The sequence below is a fragment of the Equus asinus genome, chromosome 8 (genome assembly GCF_041296235.1).
Source record: "Equus asinus isolate D_3611 breed Donkey chromosome 8, EquAss-T2T_v2, whole genome shotgun sequence".
In the NCBI taxonomy this organism is placed as follows: domain Eukaryota; kingdom Metazoa; phylum Chordata; class Mammalia; order Perissodactyla; family Equidae; genus Equus; species Equus asinus.
The window spans coordinates 12752818-12766600 of NC_091797.1; the positions used below are offsets into that span (position 1 = coordinate 12752818).

The 13783-nt window shown below is 40.2% G+C and overlaps 1 protein-coding gene and 1 long non-coding RNA gene across 4 annotated transcripts in view; one reads left to right on the forward strand and one right to left on the reverse strand.

Moving 5' to 3' along the window:
• The window catches only part of MLIP (muscular LMNA interacting protein), a 238815-nt gene extending 233669 nt beyond the window's left edge, over positions 1–5146 (reverse strand). Inside the window, exons 1-2 of one of the 3 annotated variants that reach the window (XM_070514726.1) lie at positions 5020–5070; positions 4363–4453 (exon numbers count right to left, since the gene is read on the reverse strand). In XM_070514726.1, the coding sequence (XP_070370827.1) occupies positions 4363–4380 (18 nt within the window). In that variant the 5' untranslated portion in view covers positions 4381–4453; positions 5020–5070. Of the gene's footprint in view, positions 1–4362; positions 4454–5019 lie in introns of those variants that run through there. The other 2 variants (XM_070514723.1, XM_044776883.2) reach the window with 2 other exon arrangements.
• The window catches only part of LOC139045816 (uncharacterized), a 29918-nt gene that overhangs the window by 4710 nt on the left and 11425 nt on the right, over positions 1–13783 (forward strand). The window contains exon 2 of the long non-coding RNA XR_011504928.1: positions 2962–3038. This is a non-coding gene — a long non-coding RNA (uncharacterized lncRNA). The remainder of the gene's footprint in view (positions 1–2961; positions 3039–13783) is intronic.

Genomic DNA, 13783 nt, shown 5'->3' on the forward strand with positions numbered 1-13783 from the left:
CAAAATTCATCTGTTGAAGTCCTAACCCCAGCACCTTAGAATATGACTGTGTTTGAAGATAGGGTCTTTAAAGGGGCAATTAAGGCAAAATGGTGGGCCCCAAACCAATATGACTGGTGTCCTTACAAGAATAGGAGATTAGGACAAAGACCCACACAGAGAGGACATGTGAAGACAGAGGGAGATGGCGGTCATCTACAAGCCAAAGAGAGAGGCCCTCAGAAGAAACCAACCCTGCCAACACCTTGATCTTGGACTTCTAGCCTCCAGAACTGGAAGGGAATATATTTCCGTTATTTAAGTCATCTAGTCTGTGGTATTTGTTACGGCCACCCTAGCAAACGAATACGCCCATTTTAGAGTTGAAAAAACAAGACGCAGTTACACAGCTAATAAGCAGCACTCAAGTCCCCCAGCCTAAGCTCCTAACCACTGTGCACGTTAGTGCCTCTGAACAAATCATTTCATCACAGGCACAATGAGGAGAGTGGGTACATAGCACCAGCACTATATGGTGAATTCTACCTACTCCATCCATCTCAGAGACACGTTTAAATTATTTTAGATCTGATTTAGGGACAGGAGCTTTTCTTGGGTAAAATTAGGCCCAGGCAAAATCTATCCCTCATCCCCTTGCTGGTCAAACAGAAACGAGACTGAGCCACACTGGTCTCCTTTCTGTTTGTCAATCACAGGAAACATGTGCCTTCCTCTGACAGGCGTGCTCTCTCCGCAGATAGTCACGTGGCTCCCTTCTCACTTCATGCAGGTCTTCCCTAATGACCCCACCTAAAATAGCAAACCCATCACTCTCTGGCCACTCATTTGCTGCTTTCTTCTTCGTAGCTCTTAGCACCTCTGGCATTACATAATTTCACATGCTATTTTAAGTTTATCCATATCTACTTATTTGTGGTTTGTCTTTCCTAACAGATGGTGCTTTATTCATCATTTTATCCAGGCACTTAAAACGTAGTAAACACTAAATAAATTCTTGTAAAGGAAAAAGGGCAGGAGGGTGAGAACGGAAAGAAAAAAGCAAAGAACGAAAGAGGGTGAAAAGGAGGGAGAGAGAAATAGATCAAACAGTCATGACTTAAGACATTTAATACCTTATTACTTATAAGGTTTTTGGTAAGAAACAGGAATAAAATGCAGATTTATCAAACACAAATCAATCTACAGATGAATACAATATTGATTTTTCAAGACATTTATCTTAAACAACTAACCATTAGAATAAAGGAGAAATAAATAGACTTAGGAAGCAAGAAGAATTGGATTCATTCACAGATCCTGCCACTTTCTAGTTGGATCACTCTGATAAAATTACTTAATTCTCAGAGTTTCAGTTCCCTTTTCCTTAAATAGAGAGAAGATACCAAGCTCATAATGTTATTACAAAAATTAAATGTGGTAATGTGTGCAAAGAACTTACAGTATCTGGTATCAAGCAGGTTCTCGGTAAAAGTGTGTTCTATTAACTCCCTGGGATACATGAAATTTATCTAGAAAAAGTTTACTTCAAAGATAGCACCAAAGTCCTAACAAATGAGGCACAAAAATTAACTGAGAGTGGGAGAAAACACTTGCAAATCATTTATCTGATAAGGAACTACTGTCTAGAATATATAAGAACTCTTACAACTCAACAACAAAAAGACAAATAACCCAATTTAAAAATGGGCAAAGGATTTGAATAGACATTCAAAGAAAAAGACAAACAAATGGCCAAAAAGCACATGAAAATAAGTTCAACAAAATTGTGATTAGAGAAGAAAAATCAGAACAACGAGATACCACTTCACACACACTAGGATGGCTAGAATAAAAAAAAAACAAACAATAACAAGCATTGGTGAGGGTATGAAGAAATTGAAACCCTCATACATTGCTGGTGGAATTGTAAAGTATGGCAGCCACTTTAGGAAACAGTATGGCCATTCCTCAAAACTATACATAGACTTACTATATGATCCAGCAACTCCATTTCTAGGTATATACACAGGAGGAGGGAAAACATACGTCCACACAAAAACTCATACACAAATGTTCATGATAGCACTGTTCATAAAAGTCCAAAAGGGGAAATAACACAAACGTCTATCAACACGTGCATGGTGAAACAAACATGATATATGCATACCATGGAACATTACTCAGCAATACAAAGGAACGGAGTATTGATACAGGCAAAAATATGGGTGAACCTTGAAAATATAATAAGTGAAAGAAGCTGGTCATAAAAAGCCACATATTAAGTGATTCATTTATATGAAATGTCCAGAATAGGCAAATCCAGAGAAACAAGGATAATCTGTGGTTGCCAGATATTAGAGGAAGGACAGAATGGGTAGTGCTATGGGTACAGACTGCTAGCAGGTGCAGGGTTTCTTTTGGGGATGATGAGAATGTTCTGAAATTAGACAGTGATTGCTACATAAGTCTGAACATACTAAAAGCCACTGAATTGTATGTTCACTTAAAAAGAACGAATTTTATGGCATGGGAATTACATCTCAATAAAGCTATTATTTAAAAAAATAGAGGAATAGCTATAATTACTTTCTAAACTGGAAATCTATGATTTTTTTCAGGAATATAATATGCACAACAGGTCACTCCAAACAGGAAATTAAAATCTGCACTACAGTAGGCAAGCAAGAATTCCATTCAAAATTGAAAAACTGACCCTCAGCAAATGCTATTTGCTTCAGGATATTGCCACCTCACTCCTTTGCACCACTCTTTGCATGTGTCCTTTGCATCATCACCATGTGTCTCGTGAGCGAGAAGCAGCGGGTGGAATCTTAGCTGCTCATAGTTTCTATCTATATTCAAGAACTGAAGGAAAATGGAGTTTGCAGCTATTAGCTCATCTACTGGGTCAGAGGGCTAAATGTAACGTTTTGTTTTTGTTTTGTTTTTATGGTGGTGATTTCCCCACATCTGCACTTAAAGGACTTTCATCTCCATGACAAAAGCACAGATAAATGATCTATTGCTGAAACCTCAGAAGGCAGACAGACACCCATAAGGTATGAAAAACAAGTGCTATTTTCTTTTGAAAAAAATGACAGTCTGCAAAGCACAGTGTAGACAACTGTGGATCTGCCTCATTGTATGCTCCAAGAATAAATATCTTTTTATTAAGACAGACATCCTCTTCTGAAACAATGAATGCCTTTTATATGGGTTTCTTATCATTCTACATAGCATCTTCTGGATATGGGTCCCTTACACTCTCCAAGGTCTAGTCAGAAGCCCGTGTAACCCCCACACCCATTTGGCCCAGGATACTACACTCAGTGCGTGCCTGCAGGTGCAACAGCCTGTCCCAAGAACCACTGGGACTGTGTTTCCTATGCCACCCAAGAGCCAAGCGCAAATCTAACTCAGATCTAGCTTTGGGAACTCATCTCTCCCAAACAGCTAACCTTTGACCTATTAGTGTTGCTCTTACTTCAAAATTTAAGCCTATGTCTCTAGAAGGCTCTGTTTGTTTCAAGTTCAAATGGGGAGGGAGGGTGGCTGTGAAGAACAAAATGTAGATAGTGATTCCCAGAATTTTTTGATTTTCCCAGCATGCCTACCTGGCAACTGCAAACTCTCAAGCTGCAGCTGTGGACTCTCCTTCTGGAAAATCCCACAAACTCTTACCTTGTCCTCTGTCTGTGCATCTGGCAGATAGGCACGTACTGTAAGACTTTTAACCTCTCTCCATCACCATTTTTAAGCATCCCTTATGGCTTCTGCAGGCCAGATGCATGGGATACTAAGAGTTGTGTACATGCCCACAGCTTGTAAAAAGATAATGTCTACAGAGGAATTTCTTAAAGTTGAATTTGTCACTATGTAATAAACATTTTTTCTAAGTTGAAGCTGCCAAGTGGACACAAAAGCAAACCCCAAAATAACAGTATATGATAATTACGTTAATGACAGCTTAACAAATTTGTACCTTTGTAATTACCACTCTTCAATGAAACATAAACCTTTTTACTGGAATATGATATTTTTACTTTTTCTGATACTATTTGTCCCCTTATTTTGGTTCTCAGCCATATTTTTTAAATGACAATAGAAAAGACATTTTAGTCAATGTAAGGGAAGGAGCATTTTCTTTATAAGATCACTTCTTGAAGGTAGGGCATTTGTTTGGAGCACTAGAAAATATTTGAATCACGTGAGAGCTGTGAGAAGTTTGAAAAATGTTCTCTTTCGGAACGGGTGCATCTGAAAACTGCAATTCTTTCATCAAAACTTACTGAAAAATAAAATGTGAGTTTTTTTAAAAAAAATCATCACCATTGATAGTAATTTGTAAATAACAAGGATTCTGATACAAAACTTAATCCATACCTCCAGCGTCTGTAACATACAAGCTGATTAACACCAGTCGCGGAGCCAAGTCCAGCATGTTCCATTTTCTCAACTATTCTCTACTCAGCATCTATGGTTTTCAAGAGACTTGTGAGATATTTTCCCCACTTCATGGTGGCATCACAGAGGGACTGGGTTGAACAGTTTTTTGCTCTTGCATTTGCTAACATCTGATATATTTCCAAACCCTTTGAATAGTAGATACATTTCCTAGTTGTGAGTATCTGTCTCTCCCTCACACACACACACACACACAAACCCTCATACCATTGCTGTTTCAGGAGTGAAGACAATTGCCAAGTTAAACTGACAAGATTTCAGGAAAAAGGACTCAGAAACGAAGGGTTTCATTTTTTGAATATGAGAATTACAATGCACGTTTCTAATTTCAGAAAGAAAGTTCTGGATTTCAGTTTTCCTGTTACAGCTTAATCAAAGCAACCGCTCTAGCTGTCTGCTCCCCTAAATCCAGCAGCTTAGCCGTTGTGGTTGTGTTGACATGACAAATCGCTTTGCCCCCAAAGTAACAGTTCCGTGCCCTGTGAGACAGCATGCCCAGGAAATATTTTCAGTTTTATCAGTTGAAATTGAAACATATTCCAAAGCAGTCTGGACTTATACAGAAAGAACGCTTACCTTTCAACTGACTTGGAAGCTGCCTGCAGGACGGTAATCCAGCAGGAGGTCACCGGTCACATTCCCAGAGCAGCTGACCCTGTCAGTCTTTCCAAAATACTGTTTACTCTGTAATGCTGGACACCAGGCATAAGATACAGAAACTAGATTTTAAAAGAGTTAGGCATAGACCTCATCCCCACTGGAACCACTTCAGGAAAACAATAGTTGCTAAGTTTCCCCAAATGATATCTTTATAAGAAAGTCTTAGCTGTAGTGGGGATTTGGAGACAAGTGTTGAAAAAGTTTGGCAATATATCCAACGATCTGCTTTTTGGTGTACTGCTGAAAAGTCTTTAAGCTTCCCTAAGGACATAAGTGGCAGATGAGTAAAAGGTTACTGAAAATGGAGTTTCTCTTCTATTTAGATTGACTGGATTTTTAAAAGAAAATTGAAAGTTCTCCTGCCATGAAATGCCATTTGCTCCAGAGAAGGAGAGTGAGAATTAGGCAATAGGGAGCCATGGCAGGGCCAAACAGACTCCAGAGTCAGGCGGGGCAATTGCCCTGTGATCCCACCACCAGGAAAGACCCAGAGAGGGCTGACTGCTGGTTCACAGATTGGCCCCGTACAAGGAGATAGACTGAAGAAAGAGGCAGACCCCTCCAGACTGGTAGGTGGCAGGTGTGATAAGCAAGGGAACTTCAACGTGAAGTTTACCTTGGGAGGCCAGAAGACAAGTAGAACTCCGCACCTGCCCGTCAGAATCTTAAAGGTTTCTATGGAGGCCTTAACTAGGTTCAGTCACATATACCACCAGATGGTCTCAAAACACATTGCTCTCTCAAGTTTGAGTCCTTGAAAATGCCTCCCATGGGCCAGCCCGGTGGTATAGTGGTTAAGTTCACATGCCCTGCTTCAGTGGCCTGGGGTTGCCAGGTTTGGATCCAAGGTGCAGACCGGCACACCACGCATCAGGCCATGCTGTGGCAGCGTCCCATAAACAAAACAGAGGAAGGTTGGCACAGACGTTAGCTCAGCAACAATCGTCCTCACGCAAAAAGAGGAGGGTTGGTAATGCATGTTAGCTCGAGGCCAATCTTCCTCACCAAAAAAACAAAAAGAAATGGCTCCCACTGTGGGAACAGTGGGCAGAATGTACATTCAGGTACATCCCAAGGACCGGAGAGGAGGTGAGGAGTCTCTGATCACTCAAGTCCAGTTCACATGTCAACCAGCAGTCACGTCCTCTGGACGACCTCCTCTAATACAGACCTCCACTGCACCTTTCTCGTTTCTCACAATGTTTTTCCCTATTTACTCTCAACAGAAGTGAGTCCATGTTACCCCAAAGACCACTAATTACATGTCCAGCCTGAATGCAGGGTCACCCGACTTTGGCCTCTGGCCCACTTGGAGGCTGATTGTAAACCATGGACCAAGAGATTCAGAGTTTGAAAATCAAATTGTTACCCATTTATGTGATTATCTACGGAAAATGCATCATCCCAGATTGGTTTTGTCATCCCATCCAGTACATCATCCCATCTTGCATTTTATAAAGTGTAATGTATTTTAAAAAGAAAGGAAATATCACAATCAAATATTTGCCACTTGGAATTATTCACATCATTACTCTCTTCCACTATTTCCTTTAATTAATTTGATTCATGTTGATAATTTTGGAGTGAATACTTACAGAAAACACAACTTTATTTTAAGGTGTCATTTCATCTTTTGTCACCCAGTTCCATAATGTGACAGTTATTGGTTGAACATTCCATCCACATTACTGTGCTGTGCTGCCAGCTTTCAGGGTTGAACAACACACAGTCTGCTGTCAGGAGCTCAGTTAGGAGCAAACAGAATCACGTACAGCAGTACACCAAAGCAGGCTGAGTGTGATAAGTGCTAAATTAGGAGTATAACTGACGTGCTTTGAGAGCCAAAGAAGGAGAGGACCGTTCTGGCTAGGGACACTGGAGGTGATATCAAGCAGACATTGGATTTGAGCCGGGCCATCCTAGTCCTTGCTACTATAAGTGGTCTTTGGACAGCAACATTGATCTCACATGGAGCTTGTTAAAAATTCCAAATCTGAGATGCCAATCCAGACCTATAGCGTCAGAATCTACATTTTTAACAAGACCCACAGGTGATTCCTGTGGGCATTACAGTTTGAGAAGCACTGACTTAACTACTTTGGGAATTAATAGAGATACAGGAAGACATGTCAGGTGTAAACTAAAATAAGGGAGGCCAGGATATGGACAATGCGCTCCTGGAATGGCAGACCGAAATGGGGATTTATGGAGTACATATGGAGGATTTATGTCTGTTGCCTAAGAGTAGTAATAAAAAACACCACAACTACTTACTGTGAGCCTATAACGCTGCTAAGCGACTGATGCAACACTATCTCATTTTATGCTCTCTACAACCCCATGAGGGAGCTGCATCATCTTGCAGATGAGGATGCTGAGCCTTACAGAGGCTAAACAACTTCCCAAGTCCTTACAAATAGAAAGGAGCAGAGCCAGGCTTACCCATGAGCCAGAGCTCTCAGCCACTCCCTGCTGTAGGCCTTGGATTCTCTGGACCAGGAACAAATCCCAGTGCACTTCTTCCTGATAAACGCTCCTCTAGAAAGCAATTAGAGGCCCAAACGCCACAGGTAGAGCATCCATGGCAGCCCAAGCCCACCTCCTCTCTCCTTCCTTCTTCCTTAAACTCTTGCACCTGATAGAATCAGGAGCGAAGACCGACATTGTTTTGGTGACTAAGGTAATCATTCATTAAAAATTTAACTTTTTAAAAATTTTATTACCAACTAAGTTCATATGCACTGTAGAAAATTTGAGAGATGCAAAAAAGTAGAAAAAGGAAAATTTAAATTCTCTGTAAAGCCACAACTCAAATATACTACAGTTAACATTAAGGTATATTTTTTTCCCAGTCTTTTAATATATTGATCATTTTTAATGTAACTAGAGTTGTACTGTGCACACTGTTTTGTAACCTGTGCTTTTCACTGAATAATACATTACGAACAATGTCTCCTGTCTTTAATACTTTTATCCATGAGCGTTTCAGGTGATCAGGTGGTGGCAAACATAATTTTTGTCCGGCCTGGCCAAGAGTGGGGGACAGAGGTCAGACAACGGTACAGGTGAGAACTGGTTAGACGTAACCCACCTTCATGATGGTTCTCCCCTCAAGTTTAAAATTGAACTTGGTCATATTAAGTTTACTTAAAATAACAAATTAACTGTATGTTAGAGGCAAAGGAAATTATCTAAATTCCCCAAAATCAGAAAAACAAGATTAAAAGAAACACTGTAATTCTACGGCCATGGATGACCTGTGCTTCTTACTCATTACAAGTGGTAGATCAACAAGAGATCTTGATAAAATAGCTACTGTTTCTTAAAAATACATCAATTGCTATGTTTACTATAATAACATTTTAGGAGTAATTCATACTTATTTGGGATAGTTTTAAAATACCCAGAAGTAGAGGCATCTTATTTACTTAAACTTGAGTGCAGGTAACAGAAACTGACTAGAAAAAAAATAACAATATATTATAAAAAGACAAGAATATCTCATGGCACTCAGCCAGGCTTCATGAAGGCCAGACCCAGAAACTAGAACGTCACCAGAAACCAGTTTTTCTTTGGGGTCCCACAATTTCTTTACTTTTTCTTTGTACATCTGCTTTCTTTTTATTTTTCTGAAATTTGCTTTCTTTGTGCAACTGGGGGAAGATGTCTGTACCAAAGGTCCAAACTTTGCTTGTCCCTCAATTCAAGGCATGCATCCAAACGGACTTGCTTTCTCTGAATTCCAATTCTAAATTCCAAGGAGAAAGTCCAATTTGCCCAACTTGAGTCAGACGTCCATCATGATCCAGTCTGTAATGGGCAGTGGAACATGGACCAGGAAGGACACAGAGCAGGGTTACATAATCTCAACACAAAAGAGTAGAGGAAACATAACGAAAGGGGTCTACTTAACATTGGGAAAATAAAAACAAAAAAGTGCAACCAACATTAATATTTTGTTGGATTTTGTTCCAGTCTTTTCTATCCTTAGATTAAATAATATTCTGTTCCAGGCTTTTTGCGTGTGTGATCTATTTTGTTGTGATGATGTACAAATTTTAGAACTTAGTCTAAGAATTTTGTAGCTTATGATAAAGTCTTGAAAAACATTTTATATCAGCAAATAAAGCTTCAATTAGTGAATATGCCACATTTCACTAACCATCCCCATGCTGTTGGAAACTTAGTTTGTTTCTAGTTTTCCACGATTTCAAACAAATCTGAGATGAGCATCCTGGTGTGAAGAAAGCTATTTCTCTGTTTTAAATTATTTCATTAAAATTGACTGCCAGATGCTGAATTTTGCCAGATTATAGAAAACAAACATTATGAAAGTTCTTAATAGGCATTGCTAAATTTCTTTCCTAAAGGGTTGCATAAGTGTGCCTTTCATATACCCTCAACAGCATAAAGTATTACCATGTTTTAAAATATACCATAGTAGAAACTTGAGATAGAAATAACATTTACTGGTGTTCTTAAGGCAAAATGAGTGCAAACACGGTACTTCTGTCTGAGACTCAGCTGCCACACGTCAGCCAGTAAGCATGAGGTCTCCTTTGGTAGCCAGGATCAAACGTGCCATTCTTCCATTGGACCACCCTTCATTCATAGCACAAACATTGACTGAACACCCACTAGCTTCCAAGCCCCGTGCAAAACTTGAAGATAGAAAGATATTGATACATGGCCCCATCCCTAAAGGGATTGTTATGCAAAGGATGAGAAAGATAAGTCTTCATGAGAATAGACACAAGAGAAGTAGTACCACTGCGTTCTATCCAGGCTGCCCTGTGTAGCTCTGGAACTCCCTCAGCGATACACACCCAACAGGTCCTCCGGCCAGCTCTGGTCCAAACGTGCACTCCAGGAAAGACCAAGGAGTGGGAGTGAGTAGTGCTCTGAATGCCTTCCACCCCCAAAGCCCAGGCCTACCAAGCACAAGGCTATTCCTGCTTAACTGAAAGGAGAATGCCTAAAAATATGTTATAAGAGTGGAGGAGATGTTCCTTAGGAACTTCCTCAGACATATCAACGTTGTAAGCCCAACTATAACCTCTGAAGCAGACAAAATCTACACCCAATAGCAGACCCTCGTGGTAACTCTCTCTCACTGACTACAGTTTACTAATGTAAGTGTTGTTCCCAATTTGAGAAGTTCATTGAGACACAATTTAGAATTAATAAACTGAGGCAATAGTATACACTTAACGTACTTCTCAAGTTCGACAGCAGTTCAGTGTCACCACATAAAACCAAGTCTTTGTGATGATCTGAGTACCAGCTGTGCACTGATCAGGAAGATGAAAGGACTTTTGCTAATTATCATTACCCAGAGGAAAATAATTAGTTGCTTTGTAGGGAGAGCACAAAACAAATGTTGCTATTTCCATTTTAATTTCGACTACTAGGTGGATAAAACTCAAAACTGGTCTATGTGTTTTATGAAAATCATAAACTTGTTAATACAGCATTAGCAGATTGCATATCAATCTTCATGTCCATAGATTAATTGGTACACTGTTCACTGGATGATTGATACACTGTTTTTAGGGGGCATGAAATATCGCCAGACCAGGAAGTAAAAAGGTGACTCAAGCGCCCCAGAAGAGGGTAATGCAATCCAGCTTTCTCAAGATTTCAAAACATTGTGAAAGGCTATTTTTCTTTTCTTCATTTTTCTTTGTTTCATGACAAATTGAATTTCATTCTCCTTCACACCTTACACATGAATTTCAGAAACAACAGATCAGGGTGATGTAGATTATTTATTATTCAAATTAAAGAATTCGGATCAACCATGGCCTGCTCTTCTCAAGAGCCATCAAGCTTGAGGTGCCACCTGTCCACCCAGGCCAGGAATAACACTGTCCCTCAGGATCACTATTGTTTGGATGAGACTATGGCGCCTGTGAAATAGCGAAGACAGCACTAGGCCATTCGAGTAGCTCAGAGATGTTAGAACACGCTAAGGAAAACAAAGAATTGTAAAAATTTTGAAGCTTTTAGGAAGCCTATATGTTTCAAAGTGCAGGCAGACACAAATGTGAAAAAACAAAAACATAGGAGGAAATCGGACCCCGGGGCAAATAAGCAGCCACACCCTTGTCCCAGGATCTAGAACTCAGACTTGGATCTGCACGTCCTCATTGATGCAAATCCACCTCTCTTCACACTTTCATACCATTAATGAAGGTATTTATGTGTGTCACTAAACATCTTCCAACAGATCAGCTTTGCCACATAACATCCAAATGACAGCTTGGAACAGAATCTTATTTGAGTTCGATTTATATCTTTAGGGCTTAACGCATTTATTCACATTCCCTGAGCTTTACTTCCCTTTCAGAAAAATTGGAATATTAACAACCCTCCTCTAACACTGTTTGAGGGATCAAATGTAAAAAAGGATCACCGTATATTAGTATTATCTTTGTGGGAACTGCTTTTCCTCTAATTGGTCTAGGCAGCCAGTGAATGAACACACCACCTGAACAACAAACTTTAATGGCCAAGTGTCCACGGGAAGAACTTACTGTCACAATTGAAAGAAATAAGCTAGTGGGGTGATATATTTAATGACTTGCGTCATTGTCATTGTGTCACATGCTAATTATTAGGCATAAATAATAAGCTGTGGATATAAGTGTCTATAAGAGCATCACTTTTACAATCAAGTCCATTTTTTAAATTTCTCTCTTCTCATTTTGTCCATTCTTTGTGTCTGTAATCAGCATCAATGTTAGACATTTTTTTAATGTAGCTTCACTATATTACTCATAGGAATGCTCACCCTCATGAAAGACAGAGCATTCCTTTGGTCCTGAACCAGGATGCCCCTACCCCAATGCTTGGTGCTTCAGTCCGTGGTTCAGGCACTGGCCTTTTCCACTGGGGGCTGTGGTACTAGAGGCAGTGACATGTCTGGGCCATGAAGCCATCTCTTTCTTCTTGGAATGCAGTGGAAGACTGGCGGCAGAATAAAGAAGAGAAAGCAAGTCAGTATTTGTGAACAGCTTTGTATTGGCCTCTCACACCAGTTCCACAAGGTAGCTATGACTGTTAGCTCCCTTTACAAGTGAGAGAGCTGCGCCTAATAAATTAATAACTTGCCCAAGTTCCCAGCTAGAAAGGGGCAGAGTGAGAGTTTGAATTGAGATCTGCTCCACCTCAACCCTAGCCTGCAGTGAGAGTGGGTCAGAGCAGAGGACTTGCACTCCAAAGTATGCAGGTGTGTGGCCTAAAGGGGGCAGGACCCAGGGAGATGGGGTTCTGAATTCTGTGAAGTGGGAGTTCTGAAAGAGAGATGATGAAGATCAAAGGTTAAGGGGGAAAGGGAGGACTGGGTAAATACATGAAAGGCAACCGATAAGCTCGGGAGTGTATCTGTACAGCTTTATTTGTGGAAGGAGAGCCACTATGAACGTTATGGGAATAAGGGATTTACAAAAGAATTAGAGCTTTCACAGTTGTGGGAGGAGCAGGAGAAGAGAGACTTGGAGGACAGAAGAGTCATTAACCAGCTCTCAGGAAGCACTGACCCGGGTAGACAGGACAAAGCTTGCAGGGAGACCTAAAAAGTCAAGCTCAGCTAGCCTCTGACATAAGGCTGTGAAAGGAACTCACAGGGGCCTTAAAAGAGCTGTGGCCTCTGGAAGTCATTGCCTCTGTACGTCTGGAGTCAAGCATCTATTGGTGGGCCTGGGGCCATGGCTGGTTAGGAGGATGAAAGAGCCACCAAGTGAAGGACAATGAGGACAAGCTGGAATCCGCCAGGCCCTCGTGCCTCTATTCATCTGTGGATCTGGTAGACGTTCCACTTCCGTATTTCCACCCACTGCTCTTCCTCTCTCAGTCGTCTCTAATGGACACCTGACAGGAGAGAGATTCAGGAAATGTAGTTCCAAGCTTAATCAACACAGGCTTAGTCAACAGGCGTGATTCAACACAAAAAGAAAATGCAGGAAAATCAGCTAGGAGGCTGTATTACAGACACGCAAGAAAGATGTGACCAGTGGAGAGGGAAAAAAATGAAGGGAAAGACAGGAAAGAAAGCAAGAGGACTTGGTAATTCATCAAACAAATATAAAGAATTCATTTTAGGATTAACATTAGCTGCTATTAGAAATATAATTATTTATAAGTGTTATAATTTAAAAAATAATTTATAAAAGTATAAATAATAGTCCAATTCTGGCATTATCAAAGGATTTTAAGCCTACATATTGGGGGAGATCTTTGCCTCTTACAGCAAAGATTATTGTTTTTAATGAGAATATAGTAAACTGACAATATCATTTTGAATTGCAGTTTTTAAAATTTCAACTATGAAAATATTTTTTATAGAAAATGCCACCAAAACTTTTCAGGAGAACATTTCTTAGAGGTGATACACGATCTTACTCACCTCTGGTAGATTTCCTTGTCAATGTGAATAATTACGCCAGATTTTCAGTTGTGAAGATTCTCCTTGTATTTGGAGGACTGAAGACCTGTGATTCAACAGCCATATGAGTAGGACATGGCTGGGGTTTTTGCTTTCCAGAATATTTGAGCAATAGGGCAGTCCTGCTCTTGTTTCCTGCAACCACTGAAAAACCAAATCTCATCAGAATTCCTATCGACCCCCTAGCCCATCCAAGATGACAACAATTTATTGAGCTTCCCCTATTTGACCTAT